Source organism: Prionailurus bengalensis, chromosome E4 (assembly GCF_016509475.1).
Source record: "Prionailurus bengalensis isolate Pbe53 chromosome E4, Fcat_Pben_1.1_paternal_pri, whole genome shotgun sequence".
Lineage (NCBI taxonomy): Eukaryota > Metazoa > Chordata > Mammalia > Carnivora > Felidae > Prionailurus > Prionailurus bengalensis.
Window position 1 is genome coordinate 53,457,328 of NC_057360.1, and position 21,703 is coordinate 53,479,030.

General features: G+C 37.9%; 1 protein-coding gene across 1 annotated transcript in view; it reads right to left on the reverse strand.

Annotated features, from left to right (window-relative positions):
• USH2A (usherin) overlaps positions 1 to 21,703 on the reverse strand; it is a 736,138-nt gene that overhangs the window by 409,015 nt on the left and 305,420 nt on the right. The window contains exons 27-30 of the mRNA XM_043568966.1: positions 18,872 to 19,145; positions 13,474 to 13,677; positions 13,266 to 13,346; positions 9,958 to 10,152 (exon numbers count right to left, since the gene is read on the reverse strand). Of these exons, the coding sequence (XP_043424901.1) occupies positions 9,958 to 10,152; positions 13,266 to 13,346; positions 13,474 to 13,677; positions 18,872 to 19,145 (754 nt within the window). The remainder of the gene's footprint in view (positions 1 to 9,957; positions 10,153 to 13,265; positions 13,347 to 13,473; positions 13,678 to 18,871; positions 19,146 to 21,703) is intronic.

Here is a 21,703-nt window from a genome sequence, read left to right on the forward strand (position 1 = left end):
CAGCTGAGTAGAAAAAAAAATCACAGTTTTTATTATAGTCATCTCTCTGCTGGCTTCTCAGGTAAGTATAATAATAGCTTATATTATATATGATATATACAATATATGTATATGTATACATATATGTATATATATACGCATACATACATGCACATACACATAAAGCGTAGCATCTCACTTATTAATGGACTAATGGCTGAGCTTAAGTTCCAAAGTCAGGCATAAGGCAAAATCACTTATGATTTAAAGTCCCCTTGACAACTCCTTGTATGGTCCATAAAGTACAGTACATTTGATTTTGTGTATGCCTCTAACTTTTCATTAATCAAAGATTCTCTAGGGCTCTTGATTCTTCATTCCTTTTTATACCCCCAAAATGAGTTTTATTTATTTTTTGTCAATGATTGGGAAACCATACAATTAATTGCACATTCTTCCTGGGTAGCAGATATTGACAGTTTCAGAATTGGATAGCATCTTTTGTCTGTGCCGTTATTTTAAAAGGTTTTATTGTTGGTTGGTTGGTTGGTTGGTTGGTTGATTGGTTGGTTTTGTGTGTGTGTGTTTTTTTTATGTATAGTTAAATGTTTGTAATCTAAATACATGCAGATGAAATTCTATTTCATTTGTTGAATTGCACTGGGATCTTTTATCACTGAACCCAATGGGCATCCTGAAATTCAGCACTTGTTTTTTTTTATTTCTTATATAAATAGTGAGCTCCTTGACTTCTACTGGGCATATGGGGTTAGGGATGGTAGGTTTGGACTTGTTTGAAATGCAGAATCTCACATCCATCTTCATATCTACTGAATCAAAATCTTCATTTTACCAACATCTCAAGTAATGTTCACTTCTTCTCCTTGGGCAACATTCAAAAGCACTTCCCTTAAGAGCAAGAGGCCCTACTTACACTGCCTCTATTTCTCCACTTGCCCTTAGCAATATTCTGCCTACAAAACTAATGTAGTTGAGACAAGGAGCAGGTGAAAACAAAGCTGGGATGAATTCAAGCCCAGCAGGTGAAAATGACCCCTTCTCTCCTGGCCACTCCCCTGTCTCCATGTTCTACAATATGTGGTCTATAGATCTTCTTCAAGGGAACCAACTGGAACACTCAGTCAAATGCAGATTGATAAAATCTAACCCCATATACAGACTCTTGTGGGCGTTGGGGAAGGACTCAACAATGTGCATTTTATAAGCAATCCAGGAATCACTTTATGACCAACAGAGCTGAAAATCACTCATTATTACTACCAGCTACAGAAGAGAAAGAAAAATGAGAGACAGATCTTCATTATGCTACCCAATTTCTTTAGGTAGAAGACTAGAGTCTACTGCATCTGAGGACTGAACCAATTTTAGTGGCAAAAGGTATATTATTAGTTGCATCATAAATTAAAATGTCTTTCATTTATTTTTCTACACAAATTTAGATTTATTTGGGTAATCTGAAAGATGATTATTATTGGTTCTTCCACTAAAATACAGTGTATAATAAATATTATTAATTTTTAGTATTTATTATTCTAAAGAAAGAATATATAACTCTTAGGCTTTAGCTCAATGCAACGCAGCAACAAAATTGAGAAAATAGTTTCGGTGTACCAATTATAGCCCTAACACTAATGCCAGATGCTAGACTAATTATGCTGATAATCAAGTTTATATGTTTAATATCATAAGGAAAAAAAGAAAAAAAATATTGTATATGTGCAAATTCTTGAATCCACTCATTCTTGACATAATTTCAAATCGAATTGTGAAGTCACTTTCTGAACAGCCCTGGGTTTGAAGGGAAATGCCAGGGCTGTCTCTCTGGGAAGCAACTTCGCATGTTAACAGGGCTGGAGGGAAAATCAGCAAAAGCTACCAGAGTTAATTGGAGCCCTTTGCAACAAGTCTAAAGATACACTGGAGTGATAACTGCAGGGCTTTCTACCCTGAGGCTCCATCTGAGGATATGAACTTTCAAGAACTCCCTGCTCTGAACCCTGGCCTTCAGAGGGCACAGAATCCAGACCTGGTGGCCCAAAGGGGCCCATTTGCTCCTGAGTGGGGCTGTTAACCCTTGGACTCTCCACCACTACTGGGATTTATCTCATTTAATCCTCTGGTAGCCAAATTCATGAATGGTAAATATTCTGTCCCACTATTCTATTCTTCCAGTTCTCCTAGTTAATATTCATTTTTTCCCTCTCTCTCTTGCTTTCTGCATTTTGTCAGCGTGACTGTCATTTCCCGCTTCTTCCCAATGCTCGGCACTTAAGTTTTATTGTCCTGTGATTTTCCTTTGCTAATTTTACCTACTGAATTTTAATACTTTATCATCTTTATCTAGACATTTGCCTTTTTTGGGTCCTATATTTTCAAGTTTCAGTTGGGAGATAGAAGTTGCCATAAGCATGTCTGGGTAAAATTGAGACTTGATCTCAGTCCTCCCCTTAACAGTGTTCCCCAGTACTGGCTGTACAACAGAATGTCCTATAGACACTTTAAAGATATCAATGTCCAGCCTGTGTTCTAAGCAAACAAAAAATCAGACTCTTTGCAGGTGGAGTCTGGGCATCAGTAGTTTTTAAAGCTCCCCAGGCAGCTCAGTGGCACCCATGGTTGAGAATCACAGCCTTATAAGAATACCAATGAAATGACCAAAGATTTAGAAATACCTGGAAGGATACAAGGCCAAGACAAATTGACTACTTGAAGGATAGCCCAGGGCAAACCAAATCCCCAGCTGGGTACAAAATGCCCACAGCATCAGCCCTTCTTCTTTACCAAATACTGGGAAGAAGCATGTTGAGATTTGCTTATTGCTGTGAGTCTAGAGCAATTTTACCTCAATTGACCTGGCAAAATCCCAGCGAAGGTTTTTATTGACAAAAACTAAGTGCCTACTTGGGTGACTTGAAAATGATTGGATTTTCCTGAGCAAACACTCAATCTGAAGGTACATTTAGGGTTGGGGCAAGTGAGCCATGGACATGGAGGTCAGGGTGCATTTAGCCAACGAGAAGAACATCTGTGACTCAAGAGGAAGAAGAGAGCACAGAACTCCAACTACAGACTATTATGTCTGGGGCAGACTTAATTCAGGAAACCTGTATAATTTTTATGCTACTAATAAGACCTAAAAGAACTTGGAGTCCATTAAGCCAAAGATGGAAGATAAGTGGTAAACAACAGTGATGAAAACTGAGAATACTGAGAGGTAGGCAGAAGACAAGGTGAGCTGGATGAGAGGAGAAATAAATGCAAATCATATCAAAGACTGAAATAGAAAAATTTTAAGATCACCTTAGAAGGATCAGAAAGCAGAATCAATAACAAAAACTCAGAATATGAAAAGGGAAATAATTATGAATCAATAACTTAGAATTCAGAGACCAAGTAATATAAAGATAATGATTAATTTGTTGAACATTCACTATGTACCAGAGCAAAATATTCTATATAAGTAATTCATGTTTTATCTTTACAACACTTCCATAACACAGAAGTTTTTATTCCCAGTTTATATGTGAGGAAACTCTGATATAGGGATATGTTATTTAATGTGCCTGGATCATACCACTAACAAGTGACAGGGCTGGAATTTGAACGTAGATTGATTTGACTCTACAAAGCTGTGTGTCTGGACTTCTCAAATAGGAGGACCAACTTGGAAGAGACACACAATATTGAAAGCTGGCATTTTTTACCAGAAGTAGTAGGGACATATACAACAGCAAACTTTCCAAGCTGAAGAAGGATCCACGAATAAAAGAGTTGGCTATATAATAGCAAGAAATACATGAAAAGTGATGAACACATTTTATAACTTAATTGGTAAAGAACCATATGTGAACCAGTAAAGCTAAATTGCCTTGTGCATCCAGTAATCAGCATTGTTTCATGCAAAGAAATATCGCTTTAACAACCAAAAGTAAACATTAAAATCTCACCAAAAGTCACCTCAGAAATGCAAAAGGGGGATTATTTAAGATCAATAACAAAACTGATCTTCCTCTCTTTTTTTTTTTTAATTTTTTTTTCAACATTTATTTATTTTTGGGACAGAGAGGGACAGAGAATGAATGGGGGGGGCAGAGAGAGAGGGAGACACAGAATCGGAAACAGGCTCCAGGCTCTGAGCCATCAGCCCAGAGCCTGACGCGGGGCTCGAACTCACGGACCGCGAGATCGTGACCTGGCTGAAGTCGACGCTTAACCGACTGCGCCACCCAGGCACCCCTGATCTTCCTCTCTTGATACGTTATTATCTCAACCAACTGGCAAAACAGCCATCACTGTCCAAACTCCACACCCCTCATATTTACACCAAATCCAGCCTTCGCTCTCTACTTTCTTACGCCTCTGTTCTCACTTTCTAGCACCCTTTTCTCTTTACCATTAAATGCTCCATAATCTTGAAGATTACTTCCTACATGCATCCTTGTGCGTTCATTTCACAATTGTGAACAGCAGATATAACTTTAAAACCCCTTGATGGGGAAAAAAAAAGTTAAAGAATTCTTAGTCCACACAGGCAAGAACAAAAAAATAAAAGAATACTTTGAAAAGTCATTAAAAAATAACAAATAAAACTGGAAAGCATGATATATAATGGCAGAAGTAAGAGCCGTTACATAAATTATAAAAATAAACGTGAATGAGTTCAACTTAATTCAATTTCAAATTGAATATAAAACTCAATCAAACTAATTCTATTTTAGAGATATGCCTAAAACAATGTGGCTTTGAACATTAAAATATAAATAACTAATGTAAGGTAATGTAAGAAAAGAGCACAGAACTCCAACTACTGACTAATACGCTCTCAGTCAGACTTAATTCAGGAAACCTGTATAATTTTTAAATCATCAGTTTTGTGCTACTAATAAGACCTAAAAGAACTTTGAAAGGAAAGGAAAGGAAATTACAAAGAAAAAAAGTTTCTAAAAGAGAAATTAATAAAACTGTATTGATAGCTGAGACTTTTTCCTTAGTTTTTTTACAGATTGGGTATATAAAAATAAATAACAATTGGTCAGTGGCTCTCCAATTTTATTTTCTCTGTACACCATTCACATGACTGACATGCCCTTTAGTAACACCCAATAATATACTGTACTGGTTTCAATCCGGGGAGGGGGTGTATTATCCTCCATGGGAATATCCTTCAGAATCTTGGGAGAGGCTGGTATTTTTTTTTTTTAGATTTTTTTAAAAGTTTATTTATTTTGAGAGGGGGCAGGAAAAAGCAGAGAGAGAGGGAGAGAGAATCCCAAGCAGGCTCTGTACTGTCAGCATAGAGCCTGATGCAGGGCCCAATCTCATAAGAACCATGAGATCATGACCTGTGCAGAAATCAAGAGTCAGATGCTTAACCAACTGAGCCACCCAGGTGCCTCAAGCCGGTATAATTTGTAAATTTCTGTCCCTAGTTTCTGATTTGATTTTACTTCAGATTTAGAATTGCTAATTCAGAGAATCTGCATTATATATTATCAATGTGGTATATCTAATATAAACAAATATTAGTCTACCCTGAATGGAGATTATGGGTTTCTTTTTCAAATTATCAACAGAAAATTAATGAAAAGTTTTTTCAATATTATATTTACTACAGAAAATTTTTTTTCATCTTCACATAATAATGCAAAAAAAGGAAAAGAAAAATGAGAAGTGATGAGGGTTGCAACATATAAGACAAACATAAGTATAATATTCTTCATATGGAAAGAGATATTTTATTTTATTTTATTTTATTTTATTTTACTTTATTTTATTTCACTATTTTATTTTATTTTATTTTATTTTATTTTATTTTATTTTATTTTATTATTTGAGAGAGAGAGAGAGAGAGAGAGAGCACGAACAGGGGTAGAGGAGGGGGACGACGATGATGAGGAGAGAGAGCGAGAGTGAGAGAGAGAGAGAGAGAGAGAGAGAGAGAGAGAATGAATCCCAAGCAGGCTCCATGCTCAGCATGAAACCTGACGCAGGTTTCAATCCCATGACCCTGGGATCCTGAACTGATCCAAAATCAAGAGTCAGACACTCAACCGACAGAGCCACCCAGGCACCCCTAAAAAGATATTTTAATTAATGGGTAAAATGTGAGGCTTCCAATAGAAAAACTGACAATGAAACTTGCTAGGAATGACATAAAGGAGGTATATATGACCAATAAGCACTGAAAACACTTAATGTCTCTAGCAATCAAATAAATCAAATTAAAACCATATTCTGATATATTTTGAAAAATTGCAAAGTTTTTAGCTCTAAAACTTACTCAACTAGGATGAAATGAAACATATACTCTTGTGCTGTGCTTATTAGTGTAAGTATATATTTTTACAGCCTTTTTGGAAGCATACAAATAACTGTTCTTTGTTGAAAAATTATTATATGTTAAGCATTATACTATACACTTAAAAAATGTCTGATAACTAACACTTATACAGTGCAATCCATGTATCAAGTGCTGTCCTGTGTACTTTACATACACATAGATTCACGTGATCCTTACAGCTATCTCATAAAGTAGCTAGTTATTTCATTACCATTTATTTATAGGAAGTCAGAAGCAGACGGGTGTTAACTGATTTGTATAAGTTTACACAGCTAAAAAGCATTACAGCTAGAATATCAGACACTTAATATTTTGATATTCTCTTAAGGTAAATATTATTCTCTCACTTCATAGGTTAAGACATAAAAGAAAGATCCAGGGGGACACATAACTTCCTCAAAGTTCAGGAAGGTTAGGTAGCAGAGTTTTGTATCAACATCTGCTTGACTTTAAGGTACAAGAGTATATAATGTTTTAAGAACCTTTCATCCAGTTGTTCCATTTTGAGAGATTTATCCTACCATTATTGTCAGGAATTACTTCAAAGGTTGACACATGGACTTTTTTTATGTTTATTTATTTTTGAGAGAGAGAGAGAGAGAGAGAGAGAGAGAGAGAGAGAGAGAGAGCGCAAGAGTGGGGAGGTGCAGAGAGAGAGGGAGACAGAGAATCCCAAGCAGTCTCCATGCTGTCAGCACAGAGCCCAATGCAGGGTTCGAACTCACAAACTGTGAGATCATGACCTTAGCTGAAACCAAGAGTCAGACACTCACCCAACTAAACCACCCAAGTGCCACAGGACTTTTTAAAAAATCATATTAATTATAACAGCAAAAGTTGAAAGCCCAGCAAATGAGGAGGGACTGAGACAAAACGAGATTGGGAGAGGGGCAGTGGAAAACAGCTGAGGCATTCTGAGGAGAGGGACATGATGTCTGGTTGCTTGGTGGCATGGAGTGATGGTCAGTGAGAAAGAAAAGGGTTGCGGTTGTCCAGGTAAGAAGAGATTGTAGTGGTTTGGATTGGACAGTAGATAGGAGAAGACAGATGAATTTAACACATAGTTTGGAAAATGGATCAATAAACATAGATATGAGGCATGAAGAGAATACGAAATGCTGAGAAAAATTCTCAAGTTTGATTAACTACATGTCTGGAGGTGTCACTTATTTATGCTGGGAATGCAGGAGGAGTAAGAGTTCAGGTTTGGATATGGTCAATTTAGAGATTATGAGACATCTGTTAGAAATGTCCATCTTTCTAAGTGCCTGGTGAACACACACACATTTGGATATCTAGGTGGGAAATGGACTGGTGTGTCAGTAGCATCTATATGGTATTTGGTGCTGTGGGAATTGATGAGTTTCCTGGAGGAAGAATGTAGAAAAAAAGAAAGAGAATGAAAGATTCCAGGTCTAAATCCTGAGGTTCTCCAAAATGTAGAGGCAAGCTTCAGAAGGAGTAAGGACACCAAAAAAAGGGGGGCTGAGAATCCGGTTGGAAAATGGAAGAGTCATTGAAGCAAAGAAATATTTCAATAAATGATGAGAAATCTACTGTGTAAAATGATGTTGAGCAGTCGAGACCAGGATTGTAAAGGGTCCTTTAGCTAGGTAAATATGGAAGTTGTTGGTGTCCTTTGCAAGGCAAGTGAGCAGAAGCCACATAAAGTGAAGAAATAAATGGGTACAACATCCATAAATACTTCTTGCTAAAAGCAAGTTTGAGAAGAAGAGAGAGGGAGCCATAGCCGGAAAGGAATTTAAATAAAAGGAAGGCTTTTAATAATGGGTTTAAGGCTGCTTGCTTATGTTTAACAACAGGAGTTGATAGATTTTGAATGATTCTGGGAAAAATCCATCTGGGCACTGGTTCTCCAACTTTGTCACATCAGAGTCAGGTAAGGGGGGCTTATGAAAACCAAGGATTGCCGAGCTCTGCCTCTGGAGTTGCTGAGTGAGCACGTGTGGGAAGCCTGGAGAAGTTGCATTCATAACAAAGTCCCAGGTGATGCTGCCGATGTTAGTCCTGGGGCCACACTTTGTGAATCACTATAGTGAAGAGAGAGGTTATAAATATGACTGAGAGGAAGAGAAGCTACCAGTCACATCTCTGAAAAGGCAGTAAGAATTGGGGTCCAGAGGACTTCTGAAGATTTTATCTTTGAGGGGATAAGGAAAGCTTGGTAAAAACAGAAAAGAAAAAAAAGAGAGAGAAAAGTAAAAAATAAAGGTAATACTAACGTCAAATGCCTAGATTACGCCAAAAACAGTTTTAAGTGTTTTGGCAAACATTAATGCATTTAACCCCTAATAACAACACTATTGCTCAGAAAAATGCAATTAATATATATGTTTGCTAGTAAGATAGTGACAGAAATCCTATATGATAGATTCTGTTTCTTCTCTGGTGTCTATGATAATCTAATACATAAGCCCCTCAGCTGAGTGGGAAGAGGAAGGGAGGTTAGCATTTAGATTGTTTGGAAAAATCGAAAATATTTAATGAGAATAGAAGAAGGAGCTTATTATAGAAATATAGTAGGATTGGCATCATTACTGAGTGCCCATTTGAAAATGAGGACCAAGAATTTGTAGTGACAAACTGCTCATTTTTGTTGTTGTTGTTTGTTTTTTGCTCCCACCCCCACCCCCACCCCAGCCCACTTAGCCTCAATGTGCAACTTGGGCAAAGGCAATCTACGGGCTTAATCGGGTTGGATTTTACCAGGTAGGTAAAGTAGGAAAAAAGGAACTAGAAGATGTGAAGTTGTGCATAATTGCTCACATATTTGGGTTGTAGTTTCTAAAAAATCTAAAGAAGGAAGTAAAAGGCTAGAAGAGGGTTACCAACAGATATTGAAAGATAATTTAAGTGACTCTGAAATCCATATCATTTTTCAAGTTTGAAAATTCTTTGACAGAGGAGACATTTTTTTCTATCAAATTTGTTGATGCGTCTTACTTTTTTTGGCCAAAGGCTGAAATTTGATGTTCCATTTAAATGTGCTTTAACATTTCACGAAGCTAAAAACTGCTGTCTTACTACATGTGCACGCATTTGAGTACGGCGCACGCGTGTGATGTGTACGAGCACTTTCCCCTCCAATCGTTCTGCGTGGCATAGCGCCTGTGAGTAATTGATTCACTGGTTTGCCAGTCAAACTGCTGGTGCTCTCATCCTCCTCTACCTTGACATAATTAGGTTTAATCAACAATTTTCCAATAAATAATGGTGCTGTGAACTTTGGCTAGTCCCAAAGAGTAAATTTTTGCACGGTGAGATAGGTAAGCTGGTTCCATATGTATACATAAGACATCTAAATGATGTCTATGGAGTGTTTAAGGACTAGAGCCCCCTGTGACCTTATATTTTAGGGAGGACAGGATATCAACCTTGTGATGAAGCTATCCATAAGAGCCCATAAACATTGTCGAATTATCCTCCTCATCCTAGGTAGATATAAGCTTCCATTTCATTAGATGGTTCTTGCTGTTTTTAACCAGGAAAAATATAGAATAACTCATGTTTTGGGGGAAAAATTCTTGAATAATGTCATTAAAAATCAAAACAAAAAGAAAATTAATAAAATCTACTGTCTACGGAATCACCCTTACCTGTGAGGGTGCTGGTATTAACAAACTCGGAACTGGCAGCGGGCATGCGGGGTGAACGGGGGTCATCCTCACTGTAGGCCCGCAGAATGTACTTCTCAATTACACCTCTAACCACAAAAGGTTCATCCCAGGTCACCTCAGTGCTATATCCGTTTATGCTGCGGACTCTTGAGGGAGTTGGCACACTTTGTGGAGCTGTGAAAGAATAAAAGAGAAAACAGAGAAATGGCCATTCTGAGAAGACTATCGCCCCTATTCTTCACTTTTAATGGCTGCAGTAAATCAGACTCAACCATTAGCATAAATACAATTTATTAGAGTTGTAACTTTTCAGCATTGATTTAATATGACTGCACATCTTGAGCCATTCAGTTTAAGCGATATTTCAAAACCATCAAAACTCCATCGACATAACGTTCTTTCGAGGGTAGTCCAGGTTTTCCAAAAACATTTAATGTACCAGACATGTTTTAAACATCACTCATAAAGAAGGAGGTGGATGGTAGGCAGATAACAAGTTCAAACAATATAATGATGTACCCCTTTGAAGCAAGATAATTAGACTGTTATTATACATCGTGGTTTGACACTTTTATATCTTCAATGTATTAGCCAAAAAATATCACAAATGTGATTGTATTGTACTTGGATGTCTGATCTAATTTTCCACATTCAATTGTTTTTCAAATTAATTTTAAAAAAGAAAAATTCTATCAGATACGATATACAGGATACATTCCTAATTGCATTTTAGGGGGTAGAGGAGCTGGCACCCTTGAGATTATACAAAATCATTTTCAGAATGTTCAAAGTGTTTTCTTCCAAGTATCTCAAAAAAAAAAAAAGGAACACAAAATGGGGATGTTTAAAGAAACTGCAACACCGCACTCACAAGCTGGGTCCCCTAATTTTAGAAATCCATAACCTTTAACTATTTATTAGCTATTTTTCCAGTTCTGATCAGTAACAACTTCATCACTGATGAAAAAACTGCTCTGGGAACACTGAGAAAAAACCCAAGGAACTCCATGGCAGGATGATGGATGAGAGGCCCGCTCTAGCTGCCCATGGACTCCTGAGCCCTGTCGATGGAGGATCATTCTGGTTTTCCCACATCAAATATCCTCCCTCTCTGACTTTCCTGTTCAGACCAATAAAACAGGACAGCTTCAAGGGAAACAGCTTCAAGGGAGAGAAGCACAGAGGTGGAGAACCACTGTCTGTGCAGTTAAAACACCACGGGCACCTATAGAAAACACACAGGCCACACAATCAACATGCAAGCAAAGGGACAACGGGAGTGATGTTGATTTTATTAGTTCTGAAATGTGGTACAGGGCAAAGTACGGTGCCGTCTAACAGATGGCCTTCTCATAAGGGACAGAGCAAAACTGACTCAAAAATAATTAAATAGTGCAATTATTCTCCAACCCTTGGGAGCATGTAGCTGCTCAGTGTTGTGGTCAGATTATAAATATGAATTTATAGCATAAGACTTTGTGGTCAGATCATTGCTATAAATTCAGAGCTCTATTTGCATGCTCTCTCTGTGGTACTCAAAATGGGCACTATTATGCCATGTAAGCAATGTACTTTCTAGATACCTATTTACGTTGCTGACTTAGACTGAATGCAGGCTTTAGAGTGTATTTGTTAACAAAGCAGAGGAGGTGAGCTAGGGGCAGAGGACAGGCCAGTAACAAATGAATATTTTATATCAGAGCTTTCTCCAAGCTCTGAAGTTGAAAAAGATTTTAGGAGACTATTCGGCTCATTGTCTTGCCTATAAATAGATGATAATTTAAATCGCCTTGGAAAAGTGTCAGGTTGTCCTCTTCTGGAAAATCTGTAGGCAAAGAGCTTTGAAAATTATTCTTAGTAGCCCATCTCAGTATTTAGTTATCCTAGACTAAGAAGATTTCTCAAAAGGTGTCTGGGTTAGTAGCCCATGGTTAATAATAAGTATGAGAGAACGTCTTGGTGAAAAACACACCTTTAGACAAACAGGGAGTTGTTAAGGATAAACTTCCTTCAAGAGACATAAATGGCAGTCTTACAGACATTTATTTGACTCTCTGACCAATATTTGACTCACAATGGTAAAAGCCTACTGCCTCGCAAAACTTTTTGTAATGAATGCCTTCCTGTGATGGTATCATGTGAAAAGACGTTGTGGTCACTGTGAGAAGTACAAAGCACTTATAAGTCGGTTGTCTGAGATTTGATCTAATATATTCTATCTTCTGGGTTTTTTTTTCCCCCCTCTAACTCAAACAATTTGGACCCATCAGCAGTTTCTACCCTGGGAGAGTCATTCTAAGAACCTAATAGTCACCACCATGGCAAACATCTGTCATGATGTGATAAAAGACATATCTGCTTCCAACTGGGTTCGGGTTGCAAATGTACCCTCTGCGGGAGAGAGGTGAGGGGGTGCCACTCCCACCCATGGCAATTAATCCTGACGTTAGCTCCTTGGGTTCTATGCAGTCTGTAAGTTTCCTGTCCATAGATATGTCACTACAGATACAGGCCTATTAGATCCTTAAGACAACTTGAACCTCCTCCCTTCTGCATCAGAAGAGGAAAGAATCAGGGGCGCCTGGGTGGCGCAGTCGGTTAAGCGTCCGACTTCAGCCAGGTCACGATCTCGCGGTCCGTGAGTTCGAGCCCCGCGTCAGGCTCTGGGCTGATGGCTCGGAGCCTGGAGCCTGTTTCCGATTCTGTGTCTCCCTCTCTCTCTGCCCCTCCCCCGTTCATGCTCTGTCTCTCTCTGTCCCAAAAATAAATAAATGTTGAAAAAAAATTTAAAAAAAAAAAAAAAAAAAAAAAAAAAAGAAGAGGAAAGAATCAAGCCTGAGCAAACACTTACTAAATGACTGAAAAATCAAAAGCACTGACCTCCTACGCATCTTAGCCATTGACATTTGTAAACCAAGGCATGTTCTTTCATAAGATTTCAAACATACTACTTGCTTCAGGATAATAGTCTCTTCTTTTTCTTTTTAAAAATTTTTTTTTTTACCGTTTATTTATTTTTGAGACACAGAGAGACAGAGCATGAACGGGGGAGGGTCAGAGAGAGAGGGAGACACAGAATCTGAAGCAGGCTCCAGGCTCTGAGCTGTCAGCACAGAGCCCGACGCGGGGCTCGAACTCATGGACCGCGAGATCATGACCTGAGCCGAAGTCAGACGCTCAACCGACTGAGCCACCCAGGTGCCCTTCTTCTTTTTCTTACATGCACAAACATGTATGCACAGAGATGTGCATGTGTTGGCACATACACATTTTAACATAAAATTTACCTGCTCCTGTTGTACGTCCCCGACTCCAATCACTGTACACAGAACCTCCTTCGTGAGACGCTATCACTCGATACAGGTATTCTTAAACGGAAATAAGAAGTAGACACATGAAAATATTACTCATCTGGACTAGTAGTGGGCTGGCAGGGAGGGAAGAGGCGACAAGTGGGAGACATGTAACGTTTAATTTAGAGCACGTCCACATTACCTGTAAAAGGCTGGAGACCACTATCATAAACACTCTGCTCTTTTCCCCGGTAAACCAGGATGGAGTCATTTCCCCTGCAGTTACCAACGCTGTCAGTTGATAGGCATCCATCCAGATTGACTCTGACAGCACCGCTGGACACAGATGCCAAGTTAACGACAGCACCCCGTGCAAATTTAACATCCTTCATGCAACCACCGAAACCTAGCAAATAGTAAGGGATTAATATCACATAAAAGGCTTGAGTCATTAATTACCAATCATTTCTGTCCTCTGCAGGATTACGTTTTGATGAGGTGTGGGGGTTGCTGTAGATACAATTTTTTAAACTTTTGAGTCTCATTTGGGAAATCCTTTATGCCTCCTTCTGCTTTTTCCAGGCTAAGTTGTCACGAGGAAGTATTTATATTTATCTTGAAAAAATATATAAGCTGCTAATTATAACTGAATATATTCAATTGAAAGTATTTCTTATACTTCTTTAGGCCCACATTTTCTCATTCTCTTTATTTTTTTGAAATAAAATTTTGGCAATTAGACCTTATGGTAGAGGGCTAGCCACATGTCCCTCAATTCTGGAAAATTCAGTTACATATATAAGGCACTGTTTACGCAACAAAAGTAGTATTTGAAGGAGCACAATTATTTTAACAAGCTCACTGGGGGAAAATACCCTTTGAGGATTGTTAGGCAAGATAGCAAGAGGGAGAATATCATTTCAGTATATTCTGAAATGCTAAGATATTGGTATGAATTCTGTTAGAATCTTTCCAGAGTTAGAGAACTAAATCCCAGTTACAGCAGACAGAGGAGCTATTACTATGCTCTACTATCGTCACAGCATTCCACAATTTTGACTACACACAATGGTCACCGCTTTTATATTCACGTTAGCACCACAGAGAGCAAATTCAGCTCTGGCAATGGCAACATCCGGAGGTTTCTCGGAATATGTGTTCTACCCAGTTGACTCGCTGTGTTGATAGCAGACAGCCCGATCTGAGGCTCGAACTCATGAACCGTGACATCATGACCTGAGCCAAAGTCAGACGCTTAACCAAATGAGCCACCCAGGTACCCCACTACCCAGTTGACTTTAGAACGACCACAGTGCAGTGTAGTTCTGTGAAGTTTAACAGGAAATGTGGAAGGAATAGATTAGGAGTATGCACTGGTTTTTTTGTTAGAGAACCATAGGGCATCCAGTCAGCCAGGGAGTAGCAATGGCTTTGAATTACATGCTATTTTGTGTAAACAGAGATCAGCTCAATAAGTTTGCCAGCATTCTGCACAGAAAACTGCACAAAACTGTAAAAGAAGGGATGAACAGACTGGGTTGGAGATAGCACACACTGACTCTTACTGAACAAAATACCGTCAAGTTTGAAGGGCCCCAAACACATGCTTAGCTCTTTTCAAGATTAAAGCACATCAGCAGGAAGAGAAAATAAAACATAATGCGACGCCTAACAGTAAAATAAGCTAATAGTAACAATGACCATATTGTTCTCTTCAGCATTTATATGATGTCTTATTATGTCTTCTAACACATTAAGTTGCAGCCTATTTCCTTTTAAATGCCTTTGCTATTATTCACGTTCCTTTCGACCCCACTGATCAATACTGCTAGTCTATCTTGAACACACAGTAGACACTCCATAAGTTGGGTGAATGGAAATGAAAGCAATGAAGTTCAATATAAAAGCATCTGCTTGAAAATTCAGAAGTTAAGAATTCTGATTTCTCTACCAGCAGTGATTTTCTGATGGCTTATAGCTCAGTTACCTAACTTCTCTCTACGCCGGTTTCCCTAACAGCAAAATGCAAACAGTGGAAAGGCAGCTCTGGTAAACATTGAAGTGCTGTTATCAGAAAAGTCCCATTATTGTTTAAAGGGCACAGAGTTTCAGTTTTACAAGATGGACAATGTGCTGGGGACAGATGATGGCGGTCACACAACAACGTAAATATACTCAATGCTGCTGAACTGTGCGCTAAATGGCTAAGATGGTAACATTTATGTATATTTTACAATTTAACGAATTAAGAATAAAAAAAGAAATGTCTTAAAAAATCATTCATGGTGGGGCACCTGGGTGACTCAGTTGTTTAATGGTCTGACTTCGGCTAAGGTCATGATCTCTTGGCCCATGAGCTCGGGCCTCACATCAGGCTCTGTGCTGACAGCTCAGAGCCTGGAGTCTGCTTCCGATTCTGTGTTTCCTTCTCTCTCTGCCCCTCTCCCACTAGTGCGTGGTCTCTCTCTCTCTTTCTCAAAAATAAACATTAAAACAATTTTTTTATTAAAAAAAATTAATTCATGGAATGGAATTTTAAAATTTGGGAAAGGCCATCGAGGTAGTCTTCCTTCATTCTGGAGATAAGGAAAAAGGTCCAGAGAGTATTGGATGAGGTTTCTAAGTATTAATCCTCCTTAAGAAGTGGTATGCTGGCCTTAGGCCTTGGAGGTGAAGGAACCTGAGTTCTAGTGTGCGGTCCTCACCATGCTATGTAAGAACAGACAGACAGTTTTGCCAAATCAAGTCACAGTTCTTTCAACTCTGCACCATCAGAACGATTTCCACCAGAAATATTCTTCAACTACCTTCAAAATATAATTGGGATGTTAGGATAGAAAGACGGGAAAGGGCCTAGCAGTGGGAGGAAAGGAGATGCCTCCTTTGCTTGCTTTTGAGAATCAGAAATGACTCCCCACCCCCAGGCCTCCAAATAACTAAAAGGTGGCCCAGAATTCTACACTGACAAATCACCACCCAACACAGAGGCACTTGGGCTGGTAGGAAGGCCTTGGCAGAGCTGAATTTGCTCTCTGTCATGCTAATGTGAATATAAAAGTGGTGACCACTGTGTATAGTCAGAACTATGGAACTCAGTGAAAATGGCAGAGGATAGTAATAGCTCCTCTGTGTGTGTTCAGCCCCTACTCCTCCCTTCTCCACACAGGTCTTTGGGTAGAGCATAACCTGCGATATCATGTGCCATGGCCCTGTCGCCCCCAACCTGGACGTAAGTGATAGTCCCAAGTGGTAGTTCTAAGATAAATGCCTGTGCTCTGAGGTGATACATCTTCAACAAATTGGGCTGCCCAGTGTTTCCATACCACAGAGGAAAGTTAATTTGCATTTGATTCAAAGGAAGATTACAACATTAATGGACAAGAAAAAAAATAGCGCTAATATGACCACAAAATAGAGCCTCTGCAAAAAGGTGCTAATTGAGAAGCACAGAACACTTTTAAGACCATTTGAGAATGGATTAGAAAAAATACAGTAAGTGAACATGATTAATTTTAATTGCAATTTACTACATACAGGCAGCACCCCCATATGGTGAATATTCTCCTGATCACTATATAAAACATGCAGTTACTTATATAGATCAGTATCACTCAAAGCATCTGAGACAGAATCTTTGGGAATAGGGCCATAAAATCTGCATTTTTAATAACCTTTCCAGGAGATTCCGATGTATCTTGAATAGTAATAATAATAACAGCTAATTTTATTGAGTTCTTACTATGTTCCAGCTACTATACTTCAATATTTTATCAGTGGCTTGAGAACCACTGATATGTATGATACTGCAATGATAAAAATTTAGTATTACCCATAAATAAAATATCTTTCAGTATCATAGACTTAGTCATAGTGCAGATTAAATTATCCCCTTTGGGTTTTTATGTTGATGTGTTAAGCTTCTATCATGATTGTCTTACAATTCCAGTTAAAATTTGGCTAACGCCATGTCTCTATGCCCATCATAGTAATGGGTTTTAGTGTACTTTGAAAGTATAAGGCCACAGATGCAGGGGATTTGTTTCCTAGATGTAAGTAGGATCAAGTAATCTGGCTCATCTAAAGGGTTTTCAAGCTCTTTCTAACCTCAGAAACCTGAAAACCAGGAGAAGCCCTTATATGAATGTAATATTTTTAGCTGCTGTTACATCTTAAGTGCCTGGAAAATGTCATTACTGTCTTACACCCCAGATATTCATTAACTCCTTACTAGTACCCTTCTAAAAGTCTCCTTAGAGCTTGCCATATATTTTCTATTCAAAGGCATTTAAATCTTTATGTACTTACCAAATAGGCAAAGACTGCTTCATGGAAACTTTAACCATTCACAGTACATAGATTTTGAAATATGTAGAGAACATTTTCTACGTGGGAGCATGCTTAGTCACAAACTAGAAGTTTCTGTGCTTTCCCCAATTTATAGCAAAGGAATACTGGCCAATGACCATAAAAGGGAATCCTTGATTATAATAAGAAGAGTGGATTTTGACACCAGGCTGGCCTGAGACAGAAAGGCTCGCTATCTGCTTACTAACCATGTGACCTTGGGCAAGTTACTTTGTTCTTTAGTTTCCTCATCTGTAAAACGGGGGTATAAATAATAATACCTAAGTCATGGGCTTGTTAGGAAGAGATGGCCCACTTAGTTTCATGTAAAGCTTTCAGAACCATGCCTAGCACACAGAATGCACTCAGCTACTGGTAGCCTTTTCTGTATTAAAAATTTCTCTGATTATGTTCAAATTCCTTTTATGAGTTAAATGCTTGCTTTAGTTATAAGTCATGCACTCATGCACTTTTTCTTTCATTCAGGTAATCAATAATAAATGAAATATATATTTTTCACCAGCATGTTTAAAATTCAACTAAACCCACCCTTTCATGTGCTTTGCTATGGGGGAGCTCCATGGAAATGCAGAGAGACAATTAGCAGTTATGTCAGAAAAAAAACCCAGTAAAATTTAATGCCATTTTTCTTAGCTGTGCCCACCAACCTAGTTTATTTTTTTAATCTATGAATACAGATAATGGTCAGTATTTGAAAGAACCAGAGCCTCATGTGTTTTCTTTGAAAACACATGAGGAAATATATATATAAATTATAATTGTATATGTTAAAGACAAGTTAGAATAAATATATTGATTATAAATAGGTATGAGGGCACACTCTTAAGGGCAACATACAAAACTATCTGAAAAAAATGTTCTGTGATTTTAAATTTTTTTTTTAGGTTTATTTTGAGAGAGAGCACGTATGTGAGTGGGAGAGAGGCAGAGAGAGACGGAAAGAGAGAATCCCAAGCAGGCTCCGTGCTGTCAGCGCAGGGCCTGATGCAGGGCTCTATCCCACCAACTGTGAGATCATGACCTGAGCCAAAATCAAAAGTCAAACATTTAGCCAACTGAGCCATGCGGGTACCACTGTGATTTTTTTTTAAGCTTAAAATTCTTCAAAAAAGGGATGGGTAGGTATTGCTCTCAGCCTGATTCTGTTGTTGTATCTTAAAACATGAACCCACCAAAACCTGCTGTATTTATACCAGGGCTGTATTTATTTGGGAATTCTTTCAGATGGACTTTACCTTGTTCCAGACTCAGGTATTTAAAAGAGTCGTGCAGCTCCTGTGGGGTTCCTCCCACATAGACCAGGGAATTCACCATCAGTGGCTGGGCTCTGGACTGTGATGCACGCTCCCTCAGTTCATTCATGCTTGCTGTTAAGATGGAACCTTTCTTTTTAATAATCACTTTATTCCACTTCCCATCACAATAGGACAGTCCCAGCCATAGATCCACTTGTGTAAAGGTAAGACTGGTATTTAACCGGAAGCTCAATATTCCACTCTTCAGTTCCATCTGTATTTCACATTAAAAAAGAAAATAGGCATATAAAAAGACTGCAGAATGGCAGTTTGGGAGAGAGCAGAAGGTCAATTTCTTGTAGAAAAGCAACAAATTTCCCTGAAAGCACTCTATAAAAATGTTCCACTTTATTCTAAGCAGGATTGGAGTAACATATAATGGAGTACTCTGCAAGCTTATAATTGATGTGAAGATTGTTGTATTAAGTCAAATCCATACCCATTAATGATCATACAATGTGATATGATACTATGTAGGCAAAAACTTTTATTATTATTATTGTTTGCTGCAACATAGGTAAAAGATTCAACCCTAGCATAAGTAACTGAATGACTGAAGAGAATAGTTTGAACTATGACACTATTTTTACTTGAGTTTTTAGAAAATGAGAAAATACTACTTCATGTATCAACTTAATTTGGGGGAAAAATATGACAAGACAATAAGAAAATGAAATGTCAAGCCTGATTAAGCTTATTTTAACTGGTTGGTGAACTCAATTTCAAATTTGTAAGATGGATTTTTATTCAATATTTCATTTTTATTATTCTAAATCTCTAACTAACATAATTGCTTCTATGTGTATTCTTTTAGATTAGGTGCCATTTTCTAATATGAATGCATTTTACCCAAATTTTCATGGTAAAGGAAATGCCTCCATATGTTTTCCTTCAAAATGTTACATGACAATTATTTTATCTACTATGTTTTTATTTTGTTAGAACTCCCATCAGCAAAAATAGGATACTTAAAAATTTGAGATCAATCATGTCAAATGAAATTCAGTAATTCCAGGTAAAAATTACTTTTTCTATGTAAATTCATCTTTGTGAAGTACATTGGATAAGCAGTCATTTATCCATTCATTCAATAAATATTGAGTCCCCCACCATGTTCTATGAACCTGTTTCCAAGAATCACATTTTCCCATAGCAAACATCTGGGGTAATACTATAACCAACAGAAGAATAGGGTACAATGACAGCAAAGAAAGGATATACATTTTGTTCCTTGGGAACTGGAAAAGGTTTAAATTAATATTTTTGGAAGTACGTAAGATTCATGGAGAATCCTTCAACACGGGGAGATTAACATGTCCAATGGCATGAGGACATGTATGAGCTCATTAGGTTTAGAAAAAAAGACTAAATTAGGTAAGACAAAAGATACACAGATGGGGGGGGGGGGCGTGGGTTAGAAAGAGTCTTGCCAGATATGTAGAAACAAGGTTTTGGAGGATTTTGAGTCATATGGAAAAATATTCATCTTTTTCTTGTCTGCCTGCCTCCAAAAGGCTATATTCTTTCCACTATTATCTTGTGCTAAAAGTCTACCCTTTAGGTCATAGGAAGTTCATACTGGAAATGAAAGCTAGACTGGAATTGGAGAAACCTATTAGAGATTCACTACAGTGGTGAGAAAAATGACAAGAACCATTGAAATAAAGATAACAATGGTGAAGACAGTGACAACTCAGTCAAAGAGGTATTTTTAAAAGCAACTCAGCTTTTTAAGTCTCAGCAGGACATGGCAAACAGCTGAATGTGTTAAATGAATGAAGAGTAAGTCAAAGATATCCATGCTCTTTCTTGTTTGGGTGTGTTTTACCACCATCACAATATGGAAAGCACTAGAAAGAAAGACTTGGTATTATCATTGTCAGTGAGGAATGAGGTCAATTTTAAACACACTGAGTTTGAAATGTCTATAAAACATTCAGAAGAAACTTTTTTTTGAGGCAGTTGAACATAAAGATAGGCCAGTAAAATAGACAAGGTTTATGAAAGGATAAGTGAGATCATCCAGTTAGTATCAAAGCAAGAGTCCTCAGCAAGACAAACATTTTAAGGGGAAGGCAGAGTAGATGTAATTCTATAAGTCAACAACAATCTTCTTGGAGAAGCCAAGGATTTAATGAAAATCAAGAGCAACTAGTATTTTGGAAAGTTGGTAGGGAAGAATATTTTAAGAAAAAAAAGATGACAGTGGAAGATCAAGTAAATAAAGACTGAAAAATTATCTCGTAGACTAAAAAATGCAGGGGTCACTGGCAAGTTTGAAAACTCTGCAGTGGAATGTGGTAGGGCTAGGAACCATATTTACAGTATTTGAGGACTAAGGTATGATATAAAAATAAGTGGAAATAACCAGAGTAGTTACTTTCAATGCAATAGGCTCTGAAGGGAAGGGAAATACAACAGAGGAGTTTTCCAAGTCAAAAGGAAAAATATTTAAGATAAATGAGGCTCAACCATTTTATATATAGAGGGAGAAGAGCCGATGTGGAAGGAACACTGGAACTTAACAAAAGAGAACATTTGTAGCACAAGCTCTTGCAGGAGAAGGGATAGAATCTAGAGTAAAGGTAGAAATATTAACTTTGGTTGGAATCATAGTAATTATATATTTGTCCTCCTGAGTCAGGAGAGAGTGAAACCCAGACTTGGCTCATAAAAACAAAAGTTGTAGGTTGAAAATTTGGAAGATGAGGAGATTATGTTTCTTTCCATTATAAGAATGAGACTATCTGAAGACATTCGGGTTGTGGTGTT